This window comes from Lycorma delicatula, chromosome 2, assembly GCF_047948215.1.
Source record: "Lycorma delicatula isolate Av1 chromosome 2, ASM4794821v1, whole genome shotgun sequence".
In the NCBI taxonomy this organism is placed as follows: Eukaryota; Metazoa; Arthropoda; class Insecta; order Hemiptera; family Fulgoridae; genus Lycorma; species Lycorma delicatula.
The window spans coordinates 187,367,397-187,394,646 of record NC_134456.1 but is presented as its reverse complement, the minus strand read 5'-3'; the positions used below and the strand labels follow the sequence as shown (position 1 = coordinate 187,394,646).

General features: G+C 29.7%; 1 protein-coding gene across 1 annotated transcript in view; it reads right to left on the bottom strand.

Moving 5' to 3' along the window:
• Nucleotides 1–6,487: 6,487 nt before the first annotated feature.
• LOC142320337 (odorant receptor 2a-like) overlaps nt 6,488–27,250 on the bottom strand; it is a 30,508-nt gene continuing 9,745 nt past the window's right edge. The window contains exons 4-7 of the mRNA XM_075358043.1: nt 21,380–21,476; nt 18,346–18,474; nt 15,079–15,234; nt 6,488–6,547 (exon numbers count right to left, since the gene is read on the bottom strand). Of these exons, the coding sequence (XP_075214158.1) occupies nt 6,488–6,547; nt 15,079–15,234; nt 18,346–18,474; nt 21,380–21,476 (442 nt within the window). The remainder of the gene's footprint in view (nt 6,548–15,078; nt 15,235–18,345; nt 18,475–21,379; nt 21,477–27,250) is intronic.

Sequence of the window (27,250 nt, the reverse complement as noted above, 5' to 3'; positions counted from 1 at the left end):
CCAGACATAATGGTGTTTCATGATTATATTGATTACCTGCAGAAAAAAAGGAAGAAAAATACCTTGGTCTAAGCCCTGTAATTCTCAGCTTAAAAATGAAGTTCAAATGAAGTTTAAAATAACGATTATTTTTATATAACGTGATCACTAATTATCAATCACTTTCTTAAACAGAAATAAATATTTGAGTCATATTTTGGGTTTTTCTCTTTCAATATTTTGTGGTCTTTTGAGTGAGAGACTTTATTAATAGTGGCATGGTAATTTTAGGATTATTTCTTAATCTCAAGGTATAATCTTAATAACTGTGTAAATCTCTAGTTCGAGACAGCGAATCACCAGTTATTTGTGAATAAATTAGGCCATTGTTTCTGCAGTGAAGGGGACTGTAATTTTGTAGCGCTGAGCTTTGTATGATCTGCATTATTTTTACTTTACTCCGTAATTTTTTTTACAGCAATTTACTCGGTAATTTGTTTTTTGTCATAGCTGAACCCCAAAGCAGGATATAATATTAACATACTGCTTCATAATATTAATTTTACTGATGATTTCACTCTGATGTAATGCTGATTAAGCACGGGATGATATCTGAATGACTAAGCAGGTGTTTGATAAAATAAATGAAGTTGTAGCGTGCATTACAAGGAATGGTTTAAAATTAAATTTTGATAAATTGTTTGATGTCCAGATCGAGTAGAAATTTTAAATCTTGAATGTTGATGGGCTGATTCAGTCCTATTTTTAAATTGGGTGGATATCAGTGGATAAATTAGTGAACAGGTTTTCTTCTCGTGTTTTTTTAAATTTGTTTTCTGATAAAAATTTTAAGTAATCGTACTATGGCGTATTACATTATGATGGTGTACGAGAGTTCAGCTTTGGCCCTGATTAGGGTTTATATCTCCTAAGAGAGATATTAAAATTGTAGCAGGTATTAATAGAAGAGAAGTATAGAAGACATTTAGAACAATTAAATTTTTGTATCATCTTTAATGTGCATTACTATGCAGGGGTCCTTGTTTGTAAACAAGTCTTTCTTTCTCTTTCCTGTTTAGCCTCCGATAATTACCTTTCAGATAATACCTCAGAAGATGAATGAGGATGATATGTACGAATGTAAATGAAGTGTAGTCTTGTACAGTCTCAGTTCGACCATTCCTGAGATGTGTGGTTAATTGAAACCCAACCACCAAAGAACACCGGTATCCACGATCCGTGTTAAAAATAACTGACTTTACTAGGAGTAAACATGTCTAAATTACTTCTTTTTTTTTTTTTTTTTTTTTTTTTTTTTTTTTATTTCTTCCCCTACTCTCCCCGACCGGATATCCATTTAAGTATACTCAGTCGGGGAGAGTGTCCTTTTACTCTAAGGGAGTGTCCCCCGCCCACCGGTTGTACACCCAGCACGGCAGGTTAGTTCCCTAGTTCCCCCGGTCTCGGATCTTTAATTTTATTTTATTCGCCTGCCTCTAATCCCCCGCCTCGGAGACGGGGTATGGCTACGCCACCTCCCATCCCCTCAGCAGGGAACCGGGTCTCGGTCATTATGTCTTTGCCGCTAATCAGCGGTACCGCCCACACTAAGCACCGAGGCACCCGCAGGAGCGGCACCGCCAACCGGGACTCGATCTTTTATTTGCCCCACACTCCCCAGGAGTTCCCCCCCTTCTCAGGAACCCGCACACCACGGCGTACGGACTCCGTGGCCCTCCACGGAGGGACTGTCCTCCCTACCCTAATTTCATAAACCCCTTCTTCTATCCTCTTCTTCCTTGGTGCGTAAGATTTCCCCGGCAAACCTACGGAACCAATCCCAGTTATCGTCACTATAGACCATCCAATTTAAGAGGTTTTCAGGTGTAAGTCCGTTGTCCGAAATTTCTCTTCTATTTGGAGCCCATCTTGGGCATACAAACACAGCGTGTTCCGCATCATCAGTCTCTGGGCAGTACACACATTGTGGGGTAGGTCTTTTTCCAATTCTAAACAGATAATGGCCGAACGAGCCATGCCCCGTCAACAGTTGTGTCGTATAAAAATGTCTAAATTACCTGAAACCAGATAAAGTAACTCACGAATACGGTATTAAAAAAATGCCCGCTAAATCATATTCGTTTTGATACTTCACAAATAAATTACGCTTATGCACAACACTAATATTTTTTAATTATTGAATTGATACAGATCCATGTAATAACCCAACCGAAGATGCTAAAAAAGATCAAACACACATTCATACAGCTTGAAATCTGTTCGGTGAAAGATATCTGGAAGACTGAATACAGACTAAGGCTCCGTTGGGATTCCTTTTATGGCTAAATATCATACATCGGTGATTTTCGACCGAAATTGTAATTTTTTTTTTTTTTTATTGGTTTTCAAAAATTGCTCTTGTACTTTGTCAAAATATAATTTATTATAGATATGGTATAATATATATATATATACAAATAACCATGAAATTAATACATATTTAAATAAATTTATATTTGATATTATATGTAATTATAAATTCAATAGTCTTTGTACTACGTATATATGAATGTATGTTTGGTTTGTATTATTTATGAGTATCATCCACATTATTATTATGATTGGCATTAAAAAAAAAGTGAATTAAATTAATTATTATAATTTACTCATTTTGTTTATTGAAAAATTCTTTGATAGAATATGATAGTTTTAATTCTTTTTTAAAAGAATAATTTTTTTTTATAATTCACGAATTTATTTTCTTAATCTTCGCAGATGTACTTTTTGTTTGGATATGTTTTATTGTTTTATTTTTTCTGATTTTTTTTTGTTGTTCATCTTTCCTTTTTACTAAACAAGGCAAACGGCTACATTTTGGTGGGGTTTTTATTACTATTATTTTAGTCAGTTCGAATAATTCCAGTTTTTAATGAGTTTAAAAAATGCTACGTAAATATATACTTATTTGTGATTCTATTTTATTCGTAAATGAATTATTCACTTTTGTGTATCTTAAGTGACAAAAACTGAACTGGTATTCAGTTAATTTGGTTTTTTAATTAACAACACGTGCTATATTTTACTTAAAATACGTTGAAATTAGATAACTGAATATATAAACAATAATGTATAAAGACGTTTAAAAGATGTTTGTGAGAAACGTCCTTTTTGTTTATTAAAAAAAAAAAACTTTATTAAAACTGTGCGTCTAAAAATCCGGTGTTTTTAATTTATTTAACCGTTGTCCGATATTTTTTCCTTTGGCGGTCCGTTGCATAACCGAACCAGAGAAGAAGATATACACGTGGAACATGAATAACAAGACACGTGGAGGGGCAGTTAAGCTGAGATTGTAGTCCGGTATTTGTACAGTGTTACGGGGAAAGCGGCCTTGACCCAGGGCAGGGGGCGACTGTTATATAAACCGGGCGGTGTCTTCGTAATCGACCGAGTGGAATCTTCACCGGTCGACTTTCTCGTCCAAGGACAGAAGAGCCCGGTACTCAACGGTTTCTCTACAGCACGCCGACCGGGAAAGTATCAGATTCATTTCATTCTCTCTTTCGAAGGCCATCGACTTCTTAAAAGGAAGATGAGTGGGGTTATCATTATTAAATAATTATTATGTATTGACCATCGTACCCGGGACCTTTTTTTTATAAATTGCTCTAAATCAAACATGCTTTTATGGGTTTATTATGTTTATAACAAATTTAACTTAATTTCCAAATTTATGTTAGAAATGTTATTATAGATTGTCCGTTTTTTTGTATACGAGTGTATAAATATATATATATATATATATATATATATATATATGTATATAATATTTATTTTACGGGTTTGATTTCAGATTTTGAAGTGGTTTTATTAAGTCGAATTTGAATATTTTGAGTAGATCGTCTATATCTTTTCCTGTTATATAATAACAAGTTTGTATATTTTATGTAATAATCTTACTAAACTAACAAGTATATATATTAAAAAAGTGTTAATTTTAGGCAAAAATATACCAATTCTTCCTAGTAGTCAAGAGGAATTAAATTGCCTGTTAGGTGTCTTAAACAAACGTTTGTCGGCGACCTAGTATGAGGTACGTAAATGTCACTCCCAGAAATGCAAATAACTTTCTAGAATGACAATCATTCATGCCAGATTAACTAGAAAAAGTAAAGGTAAATAAAATGTTTTTCCCATACCGTTGCTGTATTACTGGATTGAATTATTATGTAGCTATTACCTATTATGTCATTTAATAATGAAATCATTTTGATTAGCAAATAATAATATTTAATTTTTAAATCAATAGAAATTTAAAACTTGTCAGATTCAAAGAAAAGATATAGTCACCTTTTATTATTTTTTATATTATTTTTAACAGTTTTGTATTTATGTATTTAAAAGCGAGAAACTATATGTTAAATTCATAAAAAGAAATATTAAATAACTTGGCAAAGTTGTGTGAGAAAATATAAATTAAATTTAAACTAAAATAAAAAAGAAATAAAATTAGAAATAAATGTCAGATGTAGTAGTATAAGAATTACGTCATAATCTTTTGTTAAAAAAAGAAATGAGCGCTTGGATTGGTTATTTGTTTAAGTGGATGATCAGCTTTTAATCTGAAGTCTTTTTATTCAAAAAAATGTTTGGTGTTACTTTAGAACAATACTTTTATTTGTTAAGTGCATCTGACCAAATGCTTTCTTGTGTTTTTGTGATAATAATTTATTGCCTTTATGAAAAAGGATTTTATCTAACTGTTTAACGGTTATTTCAAATTATGGCAAACTATCATTTCTTTGCTAATTAAATTGATCATGGTAATAGTATTACTTTAATTTTAATAAAATTTCCGATTTCCATGGCCGAGTGGAAGCATCTTGGCCTTTCATCTGGAGGTCTCGGGTTCGATCCCGGATCAGGCATAGCATTTTTCATATGCTACAAAGATTCATTTCCATATTCCACGTACAAGCTACAAATCTTCTATGTAATATCATCAACTAAAAAATAAATAAAAATACTAATTTAGTTCGTTAAAAAATTTGCGTATATTAACTAATAATTTAAAATTACCTAAAAATTCATTCACAGATTTAAATTTAACTTACTGTTTACGAGAAACATTTTTTCTATTTCAATATACTACAGATTCTTAGTTTAGGTAGCTTAGGTGAAAATCTTTTCTTTTCTTTTATTTTTTTGTATAACTTCTGGGACCACCGTTAGGTATTGCTTCAGAGGATGAGTTGAACGATTTGTAACCGGGATTCGAACCCGGACCTACGTATGAAAGGCCGACACGCTACCACTCGCATCACGAAGACCGGCAGGTGAATATCTGCCCACTCACTAATTCACCTGACTATCCTAATAACAATATTACTCGTGCAACATGAACTTCTATGGCGTTGGTTCTATCATTTGCAAAAAAATATAAAATATTAATGATCACCGCTACGCATCACCTGTTAGCGGAATTGATAAAGACAAATTCTATTTTTATAGGTTTTTCTTTACAAGCATTGAAAAGAGTAAGTAGTCGTGCAATTAGATAATAGATTACTGGTGAAAACTGCCCATCAGTCGTGTTGCTGTGACAACTGGTCCATTTTTTAGTAATAATGTTAATCGAAGTAAATTTTTGAGCTTCTCTTAAAAGAAAGAGAATAATTTATAGAAGATATATACCATTTCAAGTTTTATTTTATATATTAGTTATAAATTGACACAATATAAACATTTTGAAATAATTCTGTTGTAAAAGAAGAACTTTTTTTTTAATTAGCAATAGTGATCGGCTGGAAAGGGTAAATGTAAAATACACATTGATTTCAGTGGTTTCATAAATTATTTGTTATTATATATCTGGTTAGACATGTTAAATAAGAAAGAGTTAGGCATTTAATTCAATAAAAATATTTTTTCTGACTCAAGGTAGGTGTGGTTACATAGACCTTTGCGAAATTAATCACTAGATTTATCGCTACTTTTAGGATCAATTCTGATTGCTGATTGATGTATGAGAAATATTGAAAAATTTATTTTGCTTTTAAGTAAAACTAATTTTATATATCTGTACTGAACACTTTTATATGTTTAACATTCCGTCTACGTCCATGGCGGAATAGTATCGTCTTTGCTTTTCATCCCAGAAGGCTCTGGTTCGAATTCTGATTAGACTTGACAGTTTACAGGTGTAAGATAATTATATAATAATTAATATTAAGGAAGGAAAGTTTAATAAGTATTAATGTGATTATGAATAAAAACCGAAATAACTTATTAAACATTTTTTGATTGCTACTTTAATTATTAAATACTAAATGACGGTTCGAAACTAATATCTAATAAAACTAATATCTATTAGCAATTAGAAATATACATTGCTTTATGTTTCAAGCTAAAAATCTTAAATGTAACTTTTTTTCTGGATTTTATTTAATGCTTTATCCAATACAATATTAATAAAGTGGGAGTTCAGTAGTTAAGAAGTAAAGCTTATTTATTTATTAGAATTAATTCCATGGAGAAATGTAAAATATGAAAAAGATGCTTTCATTACCTGAAACAGATAAAAGCACATTATTATGTAAAAAAAAACTTAATTGTGTAATAATTAACAAACTTTTTTATGATTTAATTTACCTCTACCCTTAAATTTAAAAGAAGAAACTGGAAAACCCTACCTTTTGGTTATTTTAAAAATTGTCTTCAGGTCTTTTTAAAGTGAATTTGAAATTATTTTTTTTTTTTACTGTCGTAGATAAAATATAAATATATTTTCTTTTCCATAACCTTTTTAGTAATCTTGAAAATTTAATTACCAAAGTAAATATAATAAATTAATTATTTTAAACGGTTTTTTTCCACTATTATATAGTAGTGTAATATTTGATTTGTGTTAAATCTCAATGAGGTCATATGAAACTTGCCTGAAAAGGTCGTTTTTATGAAGACTTTTTTTAAACTGCGAGCTTACTTTGTATTTAAAATCAAAGAAAATATTTACATCATTTGATTTACGTTCGAGTTCATGTAAAATATATAAGTATTATTTATTAGAAACGGCTTTGACTTGGGAATTATTTAGAGTTTAAAATCGGTTTAGAGGTATCAAATTAATGAACAGACGCCCGCTTGAATAATGGGAATGTAATGATAGTAATTATAAGAACGTAGGTATGAAAATGGGGTGTACAGTTTCATAGAGTTCATGCAGTTAAAACGAGTCAGATTTAATTATAGTTTATTTCGATCACGTCAGTTGGTAGCACTGACTTTTATTCAGGGTTAAATTAGAGCAATCCGTTTAGTGTACGGGCAGAATCTCAAACTGCGGTAGTTTATAACAATAATTATAGTCAAGCGAACCATTTACCGCTCACGCACTGTTCACGGGTGATGCATTCGCTATCAACCGGCAATATAAAAGATTTATATTTTATATTTATGTGGTTCCGCCGTATGAACACTGCAACATTAAAACAAGAGATATTCAAATTCAAGATTACTTAATTTTTATGAACCTGTATGTATTCTACGATTTACCTACCTAATTCAGCGCTTGATTCAGTTTCTCTTTTATTGTGGTCTTTTTATATTTATTGTGGTGTGAATTTAATGACGAATAGTTTGTAAGTTATATGAAGGTTAAAAGATACTTGATTATATTAGTCATACAATCAGTTAACCTGAACGGAATTGTTGATGGTTCTTGAAATATGATAAACAGCTCTAGCACTCTGATCTTAATAATTTCTAGGAAATAATATAATTTTTTATTGCAGTTATGATGCTAAACGAGAAGAAACAGCCTTACAGCTTACCTTTCTATTCACTTACACGCGCGCGCACACACGCGCGAGCACACACACACACAAAAAGTGAGATACATGAAAATTGTACTATGTACATCTTTTTTAATGATTTCAGATACACATTTTTTTAAATTTATTATTTTTTCGGCTGAGTACTTCTCATCCTGGCTATTTAGGTAATGAGATCAGGAATTTTGAAAAAAAATTATTTAAGATTTTAAGCATATCGTTTTACAAATTATTGTAGGCGCATAATATGATTTTTCATACACTATACTGCTATTCTATTTTTAAATTTTGAAATCGCAATTTTGTTGAAGTTGGTGCCAACTTAAGGTTGGTAAACTGTTTATGGTTGTTTTTAATCTAGCGCCCACTTCAATTAGCCGAAATTTATAGGAAACTTGAACATTTTTTACGTTTTAATGCGTTTTTTGATATTATGTTAATTTTTATTTCAAGTATTTTTTCTTTAATTTTAATCATTGATAATTCTACAATAAGAATGATATCCATATGTAAAGTTTTTTTGCAAGTAAACCAAAAGACAATAAATCGGTGTAATGATTAACAAAAGAGAAAGAACAGAAATAAATAAATATTGTTAAATAATGAGGACATTTATATATGAATGTTTTTTCTCAAGTTTTCCAAATAGCTTTCTTGAAGTTTCATGTTAAAGATTATTTAAGTGTCAGTATAACTTAAGGCTGTGAATCATAGCGGTCCTGTATTAAGAGACGTATTAAGAGATAACGACAAACAAAAAAGTCTTTAAACCATCTATATGACCTTGTACATTTCTCTTAAATTCGACTTCATCTCAGAATCTTCCTCAATAAAATAAAAAATAAATAAATTCTACTAATCAGTGTGTTTTTTCGCGAAGTTTGAATCTGCAAATGAGAATCATTCTGGTCGTGATCGTATTAAGGAAAGGTTAAGAAAAAATGCAATTCCAAGTCAGAAAAGAAAATAAAAAGGAAATAAAAAAAAGAAAAGGTTGAAAAGGAATATTTTTCGAAAAAAAAAAAATTACAACTTACTACAACAATAAGCAGAATTTTATACTTTTCAATATTTGAAAGTAATCAGTTAGATCTAAGAACGAAGATTTTTCTTTTAAAATTATTGGTAATTACAATTTGAGAAAAAGTTTTATTTGTTTAGTTCTGGTAGCTTTTTTAAAACTGTTGGTAGGAATGAAATATGAAGACAGGATACTAGATCGTGGATACTGGTGTTCTTTGGTGGTTGGTCTTTGCTGGTTCTTTGGTGGTTCTTTGGTTCTTTGGGTTTCAATTAACCACACATCTCAGGAATGGTCGAACTGAGAATGTACAAGACCACACTTCATTTACACTCATACATATCATCCTCATTCATCCTCTGAAGAATTATCTAAACGGTAGTTACCGGAGGCTAAACAGGAAAAAGAAAGGATAGGAAACGAAGAAATTTTTTTTCTACACAACGTCTTTTTATATTTATTGATTTAACATCGTTCTACATCAAGCAGCCCAATAAATATTACTTATCATAATGCAGGACAATGTTTTCTACCCTTGTGGCAGTCGTCAGACTTCAGTCAGTGCTTCACATGTGTTGAGATGAACACCATTCATAAGATCTCCCAAGTTGCATAACCCACAGACAGGACCGTCTGCCACTCCAATTCTAAATAGGCGAGCGCTCAAGTAATCATGTCCAGAAATGATCCTGAAACAGGCTACGGTCACACTTCGCGGAAGGTTGTGAGGAATTCTCGCAGTAGGTAGCAATAACGAACCCACCGGGTTGGTCTAATGGTTAACGCGTCTTCTCAAATCAGCTGATTTGAAAGTCGAGAGTTACAGTCGAAAGTCGAAAGCCAGTTATTTTTACACGGATTTGAATACTAGATCGTGGATACCGGTGTTCTTTGGTGGTTGGGTTTCAATTAACCACTCATCTCAGGAATGGTCGAACTGAGAATGTAAAAGACTACACTTCATTTACACTCATGCATATCATCCTCTGAAGTATTATCTAAACGGTAGTTACCGGAGGCTAAACAGGAAAAAGAAAGGTAGCAATAACGAAGACCACTATTTGCCATTAGCGCTAGTAGCGTGTCCTTTGTTTGCCTATACCTTCAGTTTATTCTTTAATAATCTTTTTACCGTACTACATTCGATTCGAGAGATGCCTGTGGTTGCAGTTTCTTGAAACCTTCTTTCGCCAGTCTATCCGCCCTCTCATTACCCCAGACACCACAATGACTGGGAATCCATTGCAGCATCACAGTCCAACCAGTTTGTAGTAGATCCGCTATCATCTCTTCCTCGCCGGACGTCGACAGACATACTTGCCTCTAAGGAGGTAAATGCCCGCACCGCCGCTTGCGAATTAACAAAAACAACTACTTTATCTCCAGAGGCAAATCTTAGCTGTTTTAAGCCCAGTATGATAGCTCGAATTTCACCGTCACAGTTTGATGTCATCGTTCCCACCAGTTCCGATATCTAGAATTTTTGAGAGAAAACTCCGGCACCACCGTTACCACATGCGTCACTGGCAGATCCGTCCGTGTAAATGTGGAGCCAGTATACAGAGGGATACCTCACATTAATCCTTTCCAGGGCAATAGCTTTCAATTCTGTTGGCAGTATCTTACTTTTGCTCACGGATTGGAGCAGGTCCAACCTCCCTACGACTTTAGGTAGGGTAATATTGTCTAATAGCCGTGCTGGAAAAACCTTCCTGTATTCTATGTATAATTCATATGCCCTGGTTAACTCTTTTATCTTTACCAACAGGGACATTTGAGTCTTCAGACGTTGGTGAGGGGACTTATAATTTTCCCAATACCCTATGCCGAAGCGCCTAACAAGTTCATTGAACTTTATGGCTGGAATATCTCTTCTAATTTCCAGTGAGTTTACACCAGCTTGAAGTTCCATTGCACCTGTTGGAAAGGACCGGAGGCGCCCGGTTAAGAGTCGCAGAGCTCGATTTTGGATTTTATTTATTTTTCCCGAGTTGGTGCTAGATGATGTTGAAATAAGCTCACTTCCATACTCCATAACGGGTCTGACATAAGTTGTGTAGGCTTAAATTAGAACACTTTCGGTGTCTCGCCATTTGGTTCCAGCTAATCGTCTTAGCAAGCCAAGCCGCTTGCTTCCTTTGTGCACTAGTTGGTCAACATGTTTTGTCCATTGAAGCTACGTATAAAGTCGTACTCCTGAGTATGTAGCTGTTTTTGTTTCCTTCAAGAGTCTCATAAGTATACTAACGACAGCTGTTCAAATTTCTTAGTAGATAGTGTGTAATGTTTTCTTAACAGGTAGGGAAACGAAGAGGTAGTAAAATGAACTGATAAAAATAAAATGTAAGTGGAAAAAAAACAGGGAAGGATTGGGAGATTGGGCATTTCTTGAGAATGAAATACTTTTGGTAGCCAGCAATTGATTGAGGGAATGGTGAGAAACACAGAGAAAAGTATCAGATTCTGGACGAGAAAAAATATACGCTTGGAGAGAAAAGTTAATACATTGAGAGAAGTTGCCAGGGAGAAGATCAACTAACGATGATTGCATGTGTAGTACGTCAAAATTATCTTACTACTACGCAGAAGTAGACTGCTACCTTCAATCCAGTTCGCTGAACAGTGAATTGGATTAGAAAGAGTTGATACCCTTAGAATCAAAGGCGGAGGTGACTGAGGAGCTCAACTACCATTAACCCTGATGACAGGGAATTATTGTAATACCCTATTATCTCCTAGCAAGCGGATTACTGCACATTCATTTATTGTTTCAAGATAAGATTGATATACTTCATACAGTCATTAAATATCATATAATCATAATATCATTAAATATGTAAATACTGCTTTTGAAAAATATAACTACATTAATATTTCCAAAATATGAATGTTGTTTTTATGCTGAAAACATTTTTTTTCTAGTACCCTCTTTATTTTCAGTATCCGGTGATAAAAAATATAATGCATTTTCTATTTTATTCTATTTTTTTTTATACTGTAGATAATGTATGAATATTTATTTCAGAATTTAACTATAGGTTATTTATTAGTCAAAAAAGATTTTAACAAAAAATTGTTACATTATATTTAATTGTAGATTTAACCGATAAGAAGGGGGTGTGAATGAAAGATATGCATGAATGAATATTATTTACTTCATTTATAATGCATTAATTATAGATTTCAAATTATCGTTACATTGCTACACCCATTTAACTAACAAAAAGTAGGTGTTACAACTGACGTCTGTTGCGAATGTAAATAATGTTTAAGCGGTAGAATAACACCCATAATATCTATCTACCCACTGCTCTTTTTTTTTATTTTTTATTTTTAGTTTATTTATTTTAACAATAAAAAAAGTAACGACATCTTACTAACTACAGAGAACAAACTAAATGAAAAAAAAAATGTATACCGCCCTCTAACATAAATAAAAGGTAATAATTGAACGACCCGATAAACTAGACAGTTTATATCAATAACAGTTGGTAAATTTATTTATGCTGACAGTAAAACATTGACTGCAAAAATTCATAAAAAAATAAATTTTCTAATGCATATTATTTAAAAATAGAAATGGTAGTAAATAAATGTTAATATATTTAAATAAATAGATTTACTGCTTACGCTTATCTATTGATTTAAGAACTTGAATTTTTGCCGACGCGTGAATAACAATCGTGAATATTATCTTATCTGGAGGCTACTTGCATAAGTTACTCGGTTTTCAGTCGTGTAAAAAAAAAAGTCATTGTTTCTTTCTTTGCACGAGTTAAAATACAAAAATTATTAAAACTATTACGCATAGCTTACAGGTTTTATTTTCAGTAGACTTTATTTCCCTAAATAATGACTGCGGCAACTATTTCAAATTTTTTTTGTTTTAAAAGTAGTATAGTAAGAGGTTTTATTCCTGGTTCCAAGGTTTTGTGTATAAATCTAATAATTTTTTTTTTAACTTATTTCAGATTAGATGGATATCCTCTGTTTGATATGTCTGAGCGTTGTTTATTCATTTGTTTCTCGCAAACTTATCATAAATTGTTTTAGAATGTTTATTAGAAAGCTTAATTTCCGAGTTTAAATAAATGTAAAAGCGATTATACAGTTGAATTTTTTCATCTTCTATCTTTTGTATGTGTTTGTGTGTGTGTGTGTGTGAGAGAGAGAGAGAGACAGAGAGAGAGAGAGAAGTTTTATTTATACCTATGCGTTATCCCTGATCCCTGATGGTAAGCCCTTGGAGTATATTTTTGCTAATGATTTTTATGTTGCTTAATATTTCTACTTATTTTAAATCGTGAGGAAGCTTTAAAAATTTATTGTTTTCTATAATGTTGCTCTCAAGATCATCAGTAAATCTCATATTATTTTAATGATTTCATTCTGCTGAAAGCTACGTACACTTGCGGAATTTTTGCTTTATTTATTTATAACTATTTAATTCAAGAACGAAATAACTGACTGAGATAAACTTTTTTGGTTTGTCTTAGGTTTTCGTAGATAAAGACTACTTGAAACTTTAAGCAACGAACTTTTTAAACAAATTTGTATCTACGAAGCTACATCTTATATACTAAAAATATTTTACGTTTTAGAAAATCAGTTAACTATTCCTCATACATTTGAGAAGTAAAAGAAAAAAAAAGTGTTATAGGACTTTTATTTACAATAAGACTGTGTCTACATAAATATAGATGCAGGTGTTATTGCTTAAAGAATCTCGTTATTATAAAGCAATGCAAATATATTAAAAAAAGCAATAAAAATGAAAGAAATAACAACAGCAATGCTTCATCAAATATCTCCCCCACTAACACATAGTTAATTAACGATACGGCATATTGCTGTTTAATAGGCGCGCAAAGTGCATACGTCTTAGAGGAGGGCTCTTGTAGAACGAGATATATTTTTTACAAAAGAAGAAAAGGTAAGAGGTGAATCAAGAAGTTTTTCAGATAGTCAGATGGGACTGAGTTGCTGTTACTACTTCAGAAATTTACATTCCGTTTATTGAGTACAGTAATGAGACATCTTCAAGAAAGCAACCGGAAATTTAGTGTACTATATTTGTTTTTATGAATCTGTTGATACTTATTGTATTTTCTTTTGACAAATTACTCGATTTTTTTGGTCTTCGATACTGTTCCATCGCTTGTAATTTAATTTTTTATTATGCAATACTTATTGTTACTTTTAAAATCAAACTTTTTTTGATTACGAAACATTTTTATTACACACAGTATATTATGTTGTTTTAACATTTTTTTTTTTACATAATATGTTATCTCTAATTATTTTAAAGTAATAGCTAGTCATTTATATTAACTAAACTAAAATATCAATTAAAATAAAAACTAAAATGCCAGTATAGAACAATCAATCTATTATCTAGAGAAAATAAAGAGTTTGTTTATTTCTACAATTTTGTTGTCTGCATTGTAATTATACACTAAATATGTTTATTAAACGATTAATAAAGTTTAATCGTTGAGAAACAGTTAAGATATTTAAGAAACTTAAGAACCTAATCGTATACGTGCAATAAAAGCGACTACACCATCTTTGTATGACTACGGTTATTTACAATAGGGTTAAGAGAGCCAGCGATGCTACCTCGACTGCATAATACTTTGTTTTATGTATTATTATGTATAATCCTAAAAATAAACATGTGGTAAACTTAATTTTTTAATGAAATTGTAGAATAACAATAATTTGAATATACTTTTTACTTAAAAATAAGTGCCACTCGGTAGTTAAAATATTAACTGTGAAAGCATTGTGAGCACTGACATTTTTGTACCCTAGTGTGTCCTATGAATACATCATTGAAATGAAAATTTAGATGCCAAAGGTTGAAAATGGGTTAGTTATACAATTGCCCAGCTAGACAATTCTGAATGAGTAACTTAATCTAGATCCATATTAATTCCTGTAAAAAGATTTTTAAAATAAATTTTATAAAACTCTTACGATTTATAGAAAAAAGGTTATTAACAATAAAGGTTAAAAACTATTATCATTTGAGAAAGTTAATTTCTCTCTTTTCATTGTTTTATAGTTTTCTATGATCCTGTATTGCTTTACGTGGTTAAGCAAGTCTTTTGTTGAAACTAGAAAACATTCAAAATTAATAATTTTTAAATATTGTACATACACTATTATTTTAATGTAATAATTTATATCATGATTATTTACACAGATTCCTTAAATTGAGAATATTGGTAACTTTTAACTTACTGAAGCAAATGTTCCCAGATTTATTTCAAAAAACTTTCCTGCAGTGAAACGAGAAGGAGAAGTCGTTTTTATTAACGCTATTAAAATATGTTTTTTGAACGTAGGTGATCCAGATGTCCATGATGTCTCATAAAAAACTTCGTGCAATGATGTCGTCTGAAAAATATATCCGTTTATGCTAAACTATATATAATAATTGTTTAAAAGAAAAACATACACGGACACAAACATATGCTCCTAAGTTAAAATTAATTTTATGTTATATAAAAATAATTTCGTATCTATACAATATTTTTATTCTATTAAAGTTGCTAAATATTTTAGGATTATATTTTCTGTCGTTCATTATTTCATTCCTTTTTTCCTTGTAGCCGAAATGTTGAATGATTTTTCAGATATTTATAATTCATAAAAAACGTCCGTCTCTATGATAAAGTAAAATGTGTTTGTTCACATCATAAAGATCGTTTGAAATATACGCTCTGTTTTTGCATGGGACCTAAAGAAAAGTTTTCCTAGTTTCTGATTATTTAACCCTAGATTTTACAATGGAGGTTAAATAATATAATCTCGCTCGAAATATCGCCTTTAGATTCCGAAAGTAGTTTGTAGACTACTAGCGTAATTTCAAGTGGAATTTCAATGAAATCCAATATTCCGTTGAACTTTATGATAGAAATTTTAAATTAATTTTGTAGAAAATGTATTTCGTTTTGTAAATGAATTAAAATAGTTTGTAAGCAAAGTCGCCAGGTCTTCACGAAATGGTTAGTATAAAAATCTTCTTTTTTAATTTTTTATACGTCTCACTTAAAAAATCTCAATACTTTTTTAATTTGTTATATTCCGAGACTCCGTGTAAAATAGTATTTTCTGTTGATTTGAAATTTAACTCTGAAATAAAAATAAAGTTAAGAAATATAATATGAGTTATCTAGTTTCTTAATTCGCCGATTGCCTGGTTAGCCTAATCTCATAGTACATCTCTAATATGAATGATAATTTACACAGCAGCATGGGACATTTGTCCCTCATTTGGCTCTGTGATTAGTAGGGAGATATATAATAAACTCGTTCAAAAATACTCCAATTAAGTATCAGAGAAATTTATAACGGGACATCGACGAACTTATTCTATAAAGTATAAAAAAAAACCCTGGAAATCGAGTCATTTGTGAAAAGTAAGGAGGGAATCAACATTGCAAGAAAAAATAATAAACGTGAGTGGAACTGATAACTTACTCTTCTTTGGAAATCGGTTAGAAAATATGCATTATTATTATAACTAATTGAAAATTCTTTTTGACTAAGGATGAATTAACAGCTGTAAAAAAAAACCATCTAATAATGTTTTTCAATTTAATATTTTATCAAATGCTAATAACATTCCTCCCAACGATTCTAAACGTATTATCATCCATATAACACTTCAAAGGTAAGAGATCATAAAGCTAGAGACTGAATACTATAAGGAAAATTACTGTTGAGTTGCATTTAATGAATCCGGTAATTCGTAATTATGAATTAGAAGGCTCATAGTAGGTAGGATGGACGACATGCGTCTCTCAGAAAGACCATTATTTTTAATATGCACCTGTTAATTTGAATATGATTAGATTGCAAGTCATAATAATAATTGAAGTTTCAATTCTTGTTGATAAGAACTGCGATGAGGTTGGTTGTTAAGTAGGGCTTTCCGGAAAAATGTTCTGCATCATGCACCGCATATCCTGATAATAATTATTCTCATCGTATATTATTTGTAAAAGAAATTCTTATCGGTTAAAAATAAATATTTATTAATTATTGTAATCATTGTTCCGGGCAAGATTAAATGTATATTTTAAAATATTATGGAATTATCTAAAATATAAAATTGTTTAATTATGTAAATAATCATCAATACTGCATATTATTTTGTTAATTTGTGAGTATACTGCAGATTTTTATCTTTTTTTTTTGCAAGCTATCTTAAAATTAGTATATCGATAAATGATTTCTGGTAAATATGCTGTATGTATTAGGCCTATGTAAATATTAAAATGAACTTAAAAATTACAAAAGTATATAAAAAACTTTTTGAAAAACGGAGTAAAAAGTGAAGAGTAACAAGCCGCAATTTAAAAAAAAATTAAATTTAAAAGTCGGCTCTAAATTAACAACTATTTACCAAAAATTTACTAACTCCTAATTTGATATCGACTTCAAAAAGTCAAAATTTAAAGAAATTTATAAATATTATTTTCTAGTTTTGAGTGCTCTTTTTTAAAATCGGTTTAATTTTTTAATAATAATTTCATTATACTTAACATTATTTTGTTCTATTTTTATTATAAATATGGATAGATCTACAAAAATCGCTATCCTTATCAAAATTATACGTTCACAAGAAACACAAAAGCATAATTTAATGAAAATATGAAAAATAATGCGGAGACGACTATTAAGAATGCACACATTTTACCAGAATTAGCTAAGGCTCTTTATATTGTATGCAAACCGCAGTTTACAGTAGTGTCTTTTATGAGAATGCTTAAGCCCGCTATTGCCAAAGTTAATCTATTCTCTTTTTCCTCTCCTCAATATCCCCCTCTCTATTCCCTGATCGGCTGGTAGTTTAGGCAATAAAGAAGTAAATATTTTTCGACTATTGCCGTTGTGCATAATATGTGCATGCTTGCATGAAGAACACTATAAAATCCACAAAAAATGATCTTCGATCTCCTTTATCATTCGCTATATTACATAAGCGTAATTGAATAATACGGTGCAACTGACAATAATTTTTTTTCGTAAGATCAATGTCGTTTCTAAACTTGGCTAGTACTATAGAATGTTGGAATATGTCTTCTTTTTTTTTACTTTAAGTTCTTCAACTTAAGTTAACGAAAAATAAGATGAATATCAAAATGGCATTAGACGTTTTTGTTATATTAATCCATAACTGAGCATTAATGACAAAAAAATAAAAATATCATCAAACGTGTTCTACAATGTAGTTTTTCGTTTAAACTTTTTTCACTTAAATTTTATTGAAAATGTAAATATTGAAATAGGTATATTCTTTGAGAAGTAAGGCTTGAATGTACATAATACAATACTCCCAATTATAAAACTAGTAAGCACGACCCGTGCTGTAATTCGACCCGAATTACAAACCTTTTTCTGTTACTGGAAACTGTAAAAAAAACTTTTTACTTATTTACAATTAACTAGTTTCAGACATTATAGACTGGTAAACCGTCTTTTATTTAAAGTTAATATTACCTGATCTAACACAATGTGCCCGCACCAACTGTAGACCAAGAGTTCCATTACAGCAAACACCAAATACATTAAAAATTTGCAGCCCATCGCTAGTGACATAGTAGAATTTTCAGAATTAGTTGTTTGGGCCTAGAAATAAACACGAGTAATTCTTAATATATATTTTTTTTAAATCAAGTGACAAAGAGGTTTTTTAAAATTATTTTGATAAATGTTAAGGATTAATAATTTTTGTTTATAAGGTAAACAACTCTTAACAGAAGTAAGGGGACTACTAACGGCGCAGAAAGGACGTTCACTAAAAACAAAAACTGCTAAGAAATGTATGTTTAGCAACACATTTTACCAAATATTCATCAATCTAAAATAAAGAATAAAGTAACGAACTTTGACTCGTGTGTTTTCGTCGTATAGACCCGAAGATAATATAGTTATACAAATCGAATAACTCAAAAACGGTTAATCATACCGAATTGAAATTTTATAGCGATAAGGTAATAGAACGAACTAACTTATATAAAACGTTGAACGTGATTCGTTTATTGTTTTTTTTCTATCAAGCGACCAAAGACATTGAACGCAACAGAAATTTCAAAAACCGTTACCTTTTCTCGTTCTTTTCGTTATGTACGTAGTAATAATATATCTTAAAAAATTGTAAAAATATAAAGTTTGATATATAAATCGAATCCAGTGTAAAATAATTTAAAAAGTGATATAATTACTTTCGAAATTTGTTGAACGGTTTTGTTTTTATAAAACCTCAAACTCGAAGGCGCATACCTTCTGTGGCGATAGTAATTGCGCGACTACCTATGTAAATTGATAACATGAGCAGATAACTATACTTATGGGAAACCATAAGTAGAATTTTTAGTTATTTTTCTGAATGGAAACTTCTCAGTTAAACGAATTGCAACTTGCAACAAGATATAGAAGATTGGTTTTTTTTTTTTGTTTTGTTTTTTAATTTAATCTGGATCAGAAAAATAGAATGATCAAAAATGTAATAAACAGTTTTAATTTTCTAAGATATCAGCCTATTTCTATTGTTCTTGATGCAAGTACAGTAAAATAACTGATTCTTAATTTAAATACATTTTATAATTATATTTAAGTCAGGACATTCTAATTATGTTTAAAAATATTGATTGATCCAATTAAATTTACGGTTTGTCAAAATTACAACGTAATTGTAAATTAATATATTCACATATATATTACAAGTATTAACATATTAATTGTAAATTGTCAAAATTCTTCGTAATTAATTTATATAAAATTATGATTATTGTAAATTATCAATTTTATTATTATTTGTTGAGATTATTACTATTTATTACTAATTTAAGACTCATTTGTTTTTAACGGTTAACCTATCACCATGATGGAAGATGATATGATTGGTTACATATTAGAAAAGTTGAATCGAATGACTTGTAGTAAAAGAAAAATTAATATGAAGGCTGGATAGATATTTAAGGGGTGCTATATTTTGAAGATATTTATACATTATATAAATTTTCTAGTACAGTATTTTCATATTATAAAAACTTGTTACATTAAAAATAATAATAAAAAGTAACGCTCCTAAAAATTAATTTTATAGGTTTTGAATATTTTTACTTTTAATTTTAATGCGCTGTAATTTTTTGTCTTATTTCTACCGCAGTATTAAATTTTTTTTTTCATTATTAAGATGATGACAGTTTTCAATCTATTCACAATGGAAGAGCTTAAATGGCATCTTTGCCATAGTTTGAAGCTTAACAACTAATTGTAGAATGACAGTAAAATATCGAGAATAGTCGTATTTTGCTCTACGATCATTGTGTTGTAAATCAACACACTATCATTATATTAGTGAAATTTTTCTTTTAATAAACTAAAGGAAAACTAAAAAAAAATACGTTTCTTTTTACTGCTTTATATTTGATCAGCGGTAAATATTTGTTATAAAAAGCCGAGTAAGAAAATATATCTTATAACAAAAAGTAACATTTGTTAGATCGGGAATAAATTGACAGGTGTAAATAAAATTTAAAGAAATTATTTACCATCAACGCTTATCTTTTTTTGTTGTCCTTCCCAAGCCTGGATCGATTACCTACTTTCCAGTTTGCCATTTTTTCTTTTTGAGTTTTGTAGTATTTAGAAAAATGTTTTACAATAATTGCTGTAGAGACGAAAAAGCACAGTAACGATCACATCAATAAATATTTTTTGCTTGTGTGGGCGGTGTACAAAAAGTTATGTAAAAAAAAAAAAGATTATTTAACTCATTTATTTGCGAGGAGTGGTCCTCAGTATGTTATGCTATTCTGTTATTGTTACATTAAAAATGTATATATTCTACATTAGTTAATATAATGATTATTTTAAAAGATTTATTTTTCCAGTACAACTTCATTCCTGTCATAAATATTAGTTATTTTTAATTATTGCACAATATTTCTTCTTCTGATTCAGAATCAAGACGAATTTACTAATTAATATTTAAGAATAACGATTCCCAAGTGAAATAGGTGTTGCTTGGGAAATGGCCTATGACTAGATATCCAAAAACGGCCTAATTTGACGAAAAATGAGAAAAAAATTGTTAAATTAATAAAATGTCTTTAAGCGTATGAAGTCAAGTAAAATTAAAAAGCAGAAAAAAAATATATAAAAAAGCACTTGTACATTATAAGGATGTCTTTTTTGTTCGATTTATTTATAGCATCATAAAGTGTTCATGTACTCCTTACTAATTGTGATAACAAGCTATTCGTATTATTTTTTTATAATAAAGATTTTTACTTGCTTGACAATAGGAATATGAATTTTATGTTAAATTAAATAATATTTTTCATTAATCCTCAGTTTTGTTAAAAGATTATTTTGTAAAATTATGAGTCATAACGTCAACAAGAACAGCATCATTATCTTTTAATGAGTAATTCATTATATAGCTAACTATATAAGTTATTACGTTGACTCGTAATTGCGCAAACAGCAGTATTTTAGTATTTTCTCGTTTCTGAAAATTACTTACTGTGAGAGAAATTCCGACTAGACATAAAGTCAAAGTACTGACAATCATTTGAAATAAAAACAATGGGCTGTAAACTTTCTCCATCAGTGCTGCAAAGCTGAAACATAAAAAGATTCTAGTTCGAGTCGGAATTGTAGTAGATGCGCTGACCTTATTAAAAATGTTATTTCTTTTTCGAAATAGGGTATAAAATATACATATACTTACCGATTCGTTTTTCCCCGTAACTGAAAGATATAATAAATACAATTCAAAATAAATATATTTCATACGACTCGCTTTTTGGGATTTTGTTAATAATACAGATTTTTTTTTTTTGATTTTTCCTTCTTAACTAGTTACGATTTATATTTTACGATAATTCTTGTCCTTAATAACTCGCTTCATCAGAACGATGAAATTTCAGGTGCTCTTTATTCTCAGATCACTTTTCTAATAACGCTTGTAATTTCGTTTCTTTTCTTACAATTTTCTTACAAAATTTAAAGAAGCTGAAAAAACTAAATAAGAGATTTTTTTGCTTCTTTTTAACTTTATAAGATTTTAGTCTGTGTGAATAACCGAGAAATATATCTATAATATGTGCTATCAGCTGTGCCATAACTACCTTTTATTATTGTCAATGTGAATCAATCTTCATTCCAGTCAACCGTTTAAAAAAAATAATAAATATTATTTGAAAAAAATTTACATTAATTACTGCAGAGAGGAAACATTTTGTTACGACCACTTCATAACAATCCTTGGGATGCAAGTGGACCGCAGCTCATAACACAATTCACTAGCCAATTGTTTTCTTGTGGAAATCATTCTACATATCCTGTACTGGCATAAGATTTTTTATTACAATTTTGTTTAAAAATATCAATTCATCAACAACGTAATATTTTTATCTTCTACCCCATTATGTACATTATTTTATTCTTCTTGCAATAACGAACATGTCAGTTTTTTTTCGATAATTATTCCAGACTGAAATAGTTGTAAAATGAAAAAATAGTTGATAAAAAGTTAAAAGTAAATGATAAAAAGTTAAATAAATGATAAAATGATAAAAAAGATAAATGATAAAAATAAAAAGTAATAAATGATAAATGATAAATGATTAAAAAAAAATGATAAAAAGTTATACCAAAAACACCCAAGCTGAGCGAAGATAAAAAAGATTAGATTTTAAAAGATAGTAAAATATTAAAAAAAAAGAAAAAAGTTTTTGCGAGTTGGTGTAAAAATGCGCTTTAAGTAGCATTAAATTTACTATATAAAGTCTATTTCCTTCTTTTTTATTTTTAAGAAATACTGTAGTAAGAAATAATGTTAAGTAGAATAACGGGAAGTGTTTGGGGATTTAAATGTGACAACCTTGATTTCTTACAGTTCTTATGAAGCAAATTACTTATTAAGAGGCTTCAGATCCATCAACACAGAAATAAACAATTAGGCACATTAATAAGTTATTGTGGTATTATATTAATAAGTTGTTACATAAGTTATAACTTTGATTAATAATCATTAACTTACTAATAAGTTATTAATTATTTTGTATGAGTGACACACGCGCGCGCGCGCGCGCACACACACACACACTTTAATAAGCACGGGAATCCATGTATAAAATTAAATTCGGCAAACGCTTTAACTCATTATAATATACTCGTATTTTTTCGAGGAATGATTATGCTTTTGCACAACGTTTTAAACAACACTGAATAATAAAAGTTTTGACCGAAAACTTTGCTACGACAATCGTAACCAAAACAGCAACATTTAATATTTTTTACAGTACCTCTTAAATAACTACTCGACAGTGAAACGGTGAAAAAATAAAATTTAGATAATGTTTCTACCTCAAAAGATCTCTGTTTTTCGATACTTAGGGTTGCTTTCAAAATTAGCGTGAAAAATATTAAATGATCGACATTTTAGTTGCATTTGTTGTAGCTTGAAGTTTTTTACTTCAAACCTTTTGTTTTTCGAGCCTTTAAAATTGATGTGTCGCAGTCGTACCCTTTTCATTTAACATTTTTGAGTTACCCTCCAATGGCGGCTCCTCTGTTTCTTGGAGTATGCATGTAAGTGAAAATTTATTGAAAGGTTTCAATATTCTATTAACACCAATTCTCTTTCTCTCTCTCTCTCTCTACACACACACACACACACACACACACACACACACACACACCCACACCCACCCACACACACACACACACACACACGCACGCACACACACACACACACACACACACACACACACACACACACACACGCACGCACACACACACACACACACACACACACACACACACACACACACACACACACACACACACACACACACACACACACACACACACACACACAAGCATACATCATACATTATATTGTATCATTCATATTATCTTCTTAAATTTGTTTCTAAAAGTTAATGGTATTAGACAATTGTGGTAAAATAATATAAATTTGAATTGGGCAAGCCAACTGAGAGGTGTATTAGAATCAGTGTTAGCTGAGCACATTCTTTAGATCAAAACTATTTATGTATTTAAGGAAAGACATCCGCAATTGAAAGCCTGGTTTTGTTCCAAATCAAGAAGAGACGACATGTTTAATATTATAATCCCGGTCATTGATTCTGGAGTTCATTTGGAAGTAGAGAAAAATACATTGAACTAACAATATCATTTACAAAACAGCATCTTAGAGTTTTTGAGAGAGCAAATGAAACCTCAAATTTATTTTATAAAATGAGCTAAATAAATTAGAAAGAACTATAATCAGTCATTTTATAATTATTGGAAATAAAACTTATTTTTTTGTTTTATATTCGTTTTTTATTCATTCAAGTCGTTTAATATTTTCTATTAATCAACGAAACAACGAAACTTGTCATATAATCAAAGCAGTTTGTATTATAATGAGAGAGTATAAACTACATTGTAATGTAATTGTTTGAAGTTAGTGATGAACTAAAATTGTTATTTCTTAGATAAGGATGCTAATGTTATAGAAGAGAGATTGTATTTTGAAAAAATATACGTTAAAAAATGAAAAGTGTTTTAATTTTGTATTCAACTTTTTTTTTCATTTCTAACGTACAACACATTTCTAACACACAATGATGTGTAATAATAAGCTATAATGCAAAATAAACATTTTATTATCTTATTCAAAAAGTTTTTAGGTCCAAGACACTTTCTCATATCATTATTCAAGTAAATAAAAGATTTCGTATTGATGTGAAAATATTTTTATCGTTAAAATGAATCTTTGTTTAAATCTCATAAAATATGATGAACATATATATGTATATTATACTTTATAGCTGACTAATTTCTTGATTATCATTTATTTCGATTAATTTACGTCCATTAGGTCGCAGTTTTAATGAATATCATTTATTTTACCATTGATAAGAACGGGTTTCTCTGTAAATAAAAGTTATTTAGCCACCATATTTGTTTTTTTTCTTTTTAATCATAAAACAATAAAAAACATAATTATAATAACAGTGTAGCAAACAATAGAAATCATTCTAATTTATTTACAGGTAACTACTGTTTCGATCTTGTCATAATATTTTCTCCCTTCCACTGTAAAAAGTAATAACTAAATATTGATTAATATATTCCTTTATTCTTTTATTTAATATTAGTCAAGTACTAATGGTAATAATAATTGACACTTTTGAAAAATGATCCGTATTCTATGAAATGTTAGTCTATAATAAAATGATTAAATAAAAATACTAATAATTTTGAATAATAACCAAACCTGGTTCTACTATTCCATTTCAATTGCTTCTCATTGTTAAAACAAAAATAATTAGATATTCGTGACTTGAGTTAGGTTTAGGTCGTATTATTATTCAGATAGATGTATTTATGATTATATATAAATAGCTGGTTAAAGCTAGCATACGTAATTTATAAAAATAAATGCGTAAAATTATCTGGTAATACCTAAACACTGGTTTTTATTACTTAACATGATAGCGGATTTTCTTTTTACCATTTTAATGTTTTAGAAGAACATTGGAATAATAATAGTTATTATTATTATAGAATTAGTACAGAAATGCAAAAATTTTACTTATTTACCTTGAAAAAAAATTTTTTTCAAGGGAAATAAGAATACAATTTTTTTTTATATTATGAAAATAAAAAAAAAGTATAACTGCGTTAAAATACCTTTTAATATTAAAAAAAAGCGAAACTAAACATGTCTTGAATATACTAGTATTTATTTTAACATATTTTCCAGTATATATTTATTATTTATTATTAATCTCACACTTTGATTATCATCTTAGTTATAAAAATTAAAAGTTCATAATCATTATACAGTGGTTACGTATCATTATTTACTAAAACATTCATATGATTCTGCTTCGGCATTTATTTATGAAAAAAAGATGCGTTCCAAATAGCAGGATTCTGAACTATGTATCATTTACATTTATTTTTTTTATTATTTTTTTTGGATGATTTATTCACCATATAAGATTGAAAATGGTAATGGTATACGAAATGCTGTTGTTTTCAGTGCAGAAAACTCATCATCCACCCCTGCCAAAAATTCAAAGATTGATTTATTACTAAATTTTCTTTTGACTTCGCCATTTACCATGAAGTCTGTAGTAACTTGTTACCAAGTTATCAGCAAGAAAATACTTTTTAAAATTCTTGTGCACGTGAATACGGAATGGAAATTTTTTAGCTTATAAAAAATGCCATCCCTGAGGGACTCGAACCCAGGACCTCTGGGTGAAAGACCCAGACACTATCACTCCGCTACGGAGATTTTGTCCCATTTTTATTTAGAGCAGCTTAAGAATTGCAGTTACAATTTAATTCCAGATTTGATTTCTAATGAAAATGGATCTTTCTTCTTCTTAATATAAACAATATACAAGGGACACTCAAAAGGTTTTCTACCTAGGGGTGTTCCAAGTTACGTATTGAGATGTGAGATTAAAATATTATTAAAAAAATTTATTAGTTGACTGAAAGGAAAGCATAAAAAAAATTCATCTTACATAATAAATAATAAAATGCACATTTACACTGATATAATACACTTATAAATGGGATTGCTTCAGTACTGCATAATATATTTAATAACTAACTTACCAATACAAAATTAAAAACAAGTTTGATAATTATTAATGACTCCCTTTGGCCTGTCTTGCAGAGCAAAGGTTTTCGAAGGAAGGTTAAATATTAGAAATAGACACTCTGAGTTCTTTTTCTATATTTAGCTGAGATCTATATCCTGTCTTTAAAGCAGCCGCTGCAGAAGATCCGGTTACGCAAAGGAAGGATGTTGAAAACGGTAATAGTATACGAAATGCTCTTGTTTTCAGTGCAGAAAACTCATCATCCACCCCTGCCAAAAATTCAAAGAGTGATTTATTACTAAATTGTCTTTTGACTTCGCCATTTAACATGAAGTCTGTAGTAACTTGTTACCAAGTTATCGGCAAGAAAATACTTTTTAAAATTCTTTGCCAGTTTGGTTAAATGATTTTCAATGGTTCAAAAACAACTTTCACATGTTGTGTTTCAGCCTTGAACGTTTTAATACATTCATCCACATTTGCAAATATTTCTACGTTTTTTTGCTTTAAATTTTTGCTCCACAATTCTAATTTTATACAGAAAACATTTTATCACTCGTATCCAGAATACGTGTATTTGCTCCTTCGAGTTGAAGATTCAAGGTATTTAATTTCTGAAATATCTCGATTAAGTGGCTCAATTCCATCACAAATAAACCACCTCGAAACTTCTCGGCTTTCGGTCGGTTTTCTTCTTTTAGAAAAATTACGATTTCATCTCTTAATTCATAAACACGTTATAAAACTTTTCCACG